Genomic DNA, 5,745 nt, shown 5'->3' on the forward strand with positions numbered 1-5,745 from the left:
ATATATATATATATATATATATATATAAACCAAAAAAATATTAATAGTACCCAAAATGTAAAAAACTATAACATTACTCACTCTAAGAATTATTAGAAACATTATAAAATGATTTAAAATCATTCAAATATGTCCTAATATAGATATAGCATAATTTAATAAAAGAAATAAATATTTTATAAATAAAAGTTTAGATTATTGAAAAAAATCCTTACCTATTATAAAGTTCAAACAAACATAGTAAAATAAATTGTCCAATAAACAAACAAATATAATGAAAAGTCCAAGCCAATCATTAAAAGATATTTTCGAATTATTGAATTAAAAGCCGTTATAATCAATTTAATATAAGTCTACAAAGTAAATGAATATAATTTTTTATTAAAAATTGCTTCTAAAATATGTACACATTACACAAAATTAAAAAATTTAAAAAATTATTTAAATTTTAAAAAATTAGTATAATATTAAATATAATTACCAAATAATTAAATTAAATAAATATTAATATCCTATATTTTATTTAAATTTTTTTTGGACAAAATGATTTAAAAATTTAAATAAAAAGAGCCTTTATAAAAAATATGTTGTTATAAAAAATTAAATAACAATATAATATTGCTATGAAAATTAAATAAAAATATTAACATAATTATATTTATTAAAAAAGTTATTTCCAAAAAAGATGTTGTTATAAAAAGTAAACAAAGAAATAAATAACTAAAAATATTAATATATTTATACTCATTGCAAATACCTTTATAAAAAAGTAAACCAAACAATTACTTAAAAAGAACTAATTTAACAGAAAAAAAAAATGAAAGTATAAATATCCTTCCTATAAAAGAGTATACATACAAAAGTGAGAAATGAATAACTTATACGAAGAAAAAAAAAATACAGGAAGTACATTTTTAAATACCTAAGTAAACGGAGAGTACTTTAGCAAATAAGAAAAAATTGGTATATACAATAAAAACAAGAAAACAACCGCATGGTGTTTCTTTTATATATATTTGTATTGAGAGCGATACATCTATCGTTCTATCCGTTGCTGACGTGGCCCAATGAGAAAAGCGAGTGCTTCCACTCAAACACAATCGATTCGAACACAATCGGTGGACGATTGAAATTTGCATGTCGAAATTTGAACACGTTTTTTTGTTCAGACAACTATACGTATACCTACCAGGATTTAGTATGTTTTATACAATAATAACAAATTTTATAAAACAAAAGTGTAATAAAAATTACTTATAAATAATAATAAATAAAATATAAGGCCCTGTTTGGTTATTCCCTTTGCTGCACTTTTTTTTTTTTTTCTAAGCTCTCTGCAATCTGCCCTCTCCTTATTTATATTCATATTCTACACATCAATGCCACTCACTGCTGTGAAGTGCAGGTCTTTCCTTCTACCTTGTTACTCACTCAGTCAAGCGCGTTCATTTCTTTCCACCATCTCATTCTCTTCTACCCCTTTTCGTATCTTCTCTCATGGCTCTCTCTGCATTATCATTCCCTCTTCATCTCAGACAGACAACACCGTCTGATCCCAAAACATCAACCCCTTTGGCTTTGCCTTCTTCCCACTCTCATTGGGGTGTAGATCTGCTCACACAATCCCTACGCAGACACAACCAGGTGAGGACATGCATGTCTATTATTCATGCAAGAAACTCATATGTGTTCAAATGGCGTCAGTTTCGTAGCTTTCCATCAACTCAATTCTGCTTTAGTCACTCTCTTCTTGTCATATCGCAGTCTATTATCTTTGTCTTCTTTTGTTTCATTCTTTTTCTTCTTCTTTTCCCTGTTTTTCGTTTTTTTTTTGTTATTTTCAAGCATCAAATTTGAAACTGGACATGCTGACAGAAATGCTGGTCTTGCTTTGGATTGATACAGGTGAGGAAAATGCGTCATGGGGTGTGTGCATCTCTATCAGAGACGGGAGAGTATCATTCCAAGAAACCGCCAACTCCTCTGCTGGACACCATAAACTATCCTATCCACATGAAGAATCTCTCTACCAAGGTACAATTGTTGAAAACACAAACACATGTGTGTGACTTATGTTTCATATTATGCAACAGGAAAGAAAAATTCATGGGTGTGTGAAAAGTTAGTTTCTTATAATCTGAGCATTAATGCAGGAATTGAATCAGCTTGCGGAGGAGCTGCGTTCTGATGTTATATTCCATGTTTCTAGAACTGGAGGACATTTGGGATCAAGTCTTGGTGTTGTAGAACTCACTGTTGCCCTTCACTTTGTTTTCAATTCTCCCCAAGACAAAATCTTGTGGGATGTTGGTCATCAGGTTTGATTTTTTATCTTCAACTGTATTTCTTTGGGAATCAAACTTGGTCAATTTAATTATTTTGTATGGACTTTTCAGTCTTATCCACACAAGATACTCACCGGTAGAAGGGATAAGATGCATACCATGAGACAAACAGATGGACTAGCCGGGTTTACCAAACGCTCTGAGAGTGAACATGATTGTTTTGGCACTGGTCACAGCTCTACAACAATATCAGCAGCACTGGGTAAATCTTCTATTTGCTGATCGTGTTTAGCAAAGAGTTTTTTAGGACTTAACTCAGAAAACAGTGTGTTAAAATATTATATGAATTATACATTTGGGAGTTGAAGCGTGTTCTACTTCCAAAATATTAATTGGGGATTTGATATCGAGAATGATTTCAACAAATTGATCATATTTTTAGAGATATTTTTATTTCTACATCATCGGGAAAGGTCATTCTTTATTTCATTAATTTAAATTCTGGATATAAAATTAAAGATTTTACTGAATTCTTAACTTTGACAAATGATTCAATCAATAGGTTGATTTAATTGAGTCTGAGAAGTCAGAAATAGCCTCTCTTCTTGAACCTCTGAGACCCATGTCTTGGTTTTATGCATTTAGACATCCAAGATTTATAGATAGTTTTGCTACTATTACACCAATTTTTGACAGTAATATCCAAGAGTATTTTTTGTTTTTTTTTTTTTGTGTTTAGACCATAACTTTTGCATGTTTTTTTCTGCATAAACAGGAATGGCTATTGGGAGGGATCTGAAGGGAGACAATAATAACGTGATTGCTGTTATAGGTGATGGGGCCATGACGGCTGGTCAAGCTTATGAAGCCATGAACAATGCTGGATATCTTGATTCTGACATGATCGTAATTCTAAATGACAACAAGCAGGTCTCCCTACCTACTGCTAATCTTGATGGTCCCATACCACCTGTAGGTGCTTTGAGTAGTGCTCTCAGTAAGTTACAATCAAACAAACCTCTGAGAGAACTGAGAGAGGTTGCTAAGGTGAGCAATACAGTTCATATGCTCTATAAGGACTTGTGCTGCTGCAAAGTCGTAGTGATACTGATTCTGTACAAAATGAGTTTTTTGCAGGAAGTCACTAAACAAATTGGTGGCCAAATGCACGAGTTAGCTGCAAAAGTTGATGAATATGCCCGTGGCATGATCAGTGCTTCCGGATCAACACTGTTTGAAGAGCTTGGACTTTACTACATAGGTCCTGTTGATGGTCACAACATAAATGATCTTGTTGCCATTCTCAATGAAGTTAAAAGTACTAAAACAACTGGTCCCGTGCTGATTCATGTTGTCACTGAAAAAGGCCGTGGATATCCATATGCAGAAAGAGCAGCAGACAAGTACCATGGTAAATGAGGCATCTCAAAATTTTTACTGTCTTTGAATGGACCAAATACCTCCAAGCCGTTAAAGACAAAAATATGAAATCTAATTTGTCGCTTTGGACACTTTCTGTTCATCACCGTGATTTTGCAGGAGTAGCCAAGTTTGATCCTGCAACTGGGAAACAATTTAAAGCCCAGGCTACCACCCAGTCGTACACAACATATTTTGCAGAGGCTTTGATTGCAGAAGCGGAAGCTGACAAAGACATTGTTGGAATCCATGCTGCTATGGGTGGTGGAACTGGAATGAATGTCTTCCTCCGCCGTTTCCCAGAGAGATGCTTTGATGTGGGGATAGCAGAACAACATGCAGTTACATTTGCGGCGGGTCTGGCTTGTGAAGGTCTGAAGCCTTTTTGTGCAATTTACTCATCATTCATGCAGAGAGCTTATGACCAGGTAAGCACTATATAATAACCCTCAAACACCTTTGTCTTTTGATCAGTCAGTGATAACACGACGGATTACTCTTATCAATGGTCTAGACAAGATTGGTGTATATGGTTTATCTTTACAATGAATGCTAAAGATGTGTTCTGTGTCCGTTTCTAGGTAGTGCACGATGTAGATTTGCAGAAGCTGCCAGTAAGATTTGCAATGGACAGAGCAGGATTAGTTGGAGCTGATGGTCCTACACACTGCGGTGCATTTGATGTGACTTTTATGGCATGCCTCCCCAACATGGTGGTGATGGCTCCCTCTGATGAAGCAGAGCTTTTTCACATGGTTGCCACTGCTGCTGCCATTGATGATCGACCCAGTTGTTTCCGATATCCGAGGGGAAATGGTATCGGTGTTGAACTACCACCAGGGAATAAAGGCATTCCCCTTGAGGTAAGTTAGAGTTTTAGAGATACCCTTATGGAGATAATTAGGAACATAAATGTGCAAACCAGCTTAAAATTTGTGCTGTGACATTTGAACAGATTGGGAAAGGTAGGATACTAGTTGAAGGGGAAAGAGTGGCTTTGTTGGGCTATGGATCAGCTGTTCAGAGCTGTGTGGCTGCTGCTTCCTTGTTGGAACATCATGGCTTGCAAGTAACAGTGGTGGATGCTCGTTTCTGCAAGCCATTGGATCATAACCTCATCAGCAGCCTTGCAAAAACAAATGAGGTTTTGATCACTGTGGAAGAAGGATCAATAGGAGGATTTGGATCCCATGTTGCTCAGTTCTTGGCCCTTGGTGGCCTTCTTGATGGAAAACTGAAGGTAAGATTGTGATCCATGATATACTTATACATGTTTTTATGAATGTTAATCTAGTTGTGGCTGAAAAGTGATGTGGGTTTGTATTAAAACTGCAGTGGAGGCCAATGGTTCTTCCTGATTGTTATATTGACCATGGATCACCAGCTGATCAACTGAAGGCAGCTGGTCTTACACCATCTCACATAGCAGCAACAGTGTTCAATTTACTTGGACAAGCAAGAGAGGCACTAGAGGTGATGACATGAAAGAAAGAAAGAAATGCAGAGGAGGATTTGGGTATTCAACTTTTCATTCCACCAGGGTAAAAAGTTCCATGATTCACCTAGTGTAATACAAGGATGTTTGTAAAAAAATAATACACATGGAAGATGCATTAGGAGCTTTGTTTGGTAGGACTGTTCGGTGGTTGGTTTGAATGAATCTGACCAACTTGAGAATCCAGACCAAACCATCGAACCAATAAATTCTGGTTTGGATTTTAGCTAAAGTGAATCTCACCCGAAAATCGAAATCATTCGGGCGAACCAAACCAATTAAATTCAATGGAGATTGATTCAGACCAGTCATATTCAATCATGCAGTTTTTTTTATTATCAATCTCTCTGCATGGACTTTCATACTGCTCTTTTATTTCTAATTTTTGCTATTATTTAATTTATGTAAAGCAATTATCATCAAATTTTAAGAAAAATTTAATCAAACTAACCCAATTAACTCATTAGTTTCAATTTACTTCATTTCAACTTCAAACCTATCATGAACACTTAGTTGCATTTATATTAGAAAATTAAAGTGCCAACT

The 5,745-nt window shown here is 34.9% G+C and overlaps 1 protein-coding gene across 1 annotated transcript; it reads left to right on the top strand.

Annotated features, from left to right (window-relative positions):
- Positions 1–1,497: 1,497 nt before the first annotated feature.
- On the top strand, positions 1,498–5,541 carry LOC106775981 (probable 1-deoxy-D-xylulose-5-phosphate synthase, chloroplastic). Its single transcript, XM_014663256.2, has 10 exons — positions 1,498–1,644; positions 1,906–2,034; positions 2,154–2,318; positions 2,397–2,547; positions 3,061–3,332; positions 3,423–3,696; positions 3,825–4,132; positions 4,286–4,567; positions 4,660–4,944; positions 5,040–5,541. Exons 1-10 carry the CDS (start codon positions 1,498–1,500, stop codon positions 5,187–5,189), a joined length of 2,163 nt encoding a protein of 720 aa, XP_014518742.1. The 3' UTR covers positions 5,190–5,541.
- Positions 5,542–5,745: the final 204 nt, after the last annotated feature.

Source organism: Vigna radiata, chromosome 10, assembly GCF_000741045.1.
Source record: "Vigna radiata var. radiata cultivar VC1973A chromosome 10, Vradiata_ver6, whole genome shotgun sequence".
Lineage (NCBI taxonomy): Eukaryota > Viridiplantae > Streptophyta > Magnoliopsida > Fabales > Fabaceae > Vigna > Vigna radiata.

Bases quoted from the DNA above. Each gene is read 5' to 3' on its own strand.
- LOC106775981 (XM_014663256.2), top strand. From the start codon at position 1,498: ATGGCTCTCTCTGCATTATCATTCCCTCTTCATCTCAGACAGACAACA. The intron at 2,319-2,396 runs GTTTGATTTTTT...TGGACTTTTCAG, and splicing joins TGTGGGATGTTGGTCATCAG to TCTTATCCACACAAGATACT. The intron at 4,945-5,039 runs GTAAGATTGTGA...TTAAAACTGCAG, and splicing joins TTCTTGATGGAAAACTGAAG to TGGAGGCCAATGGTTCTTCC.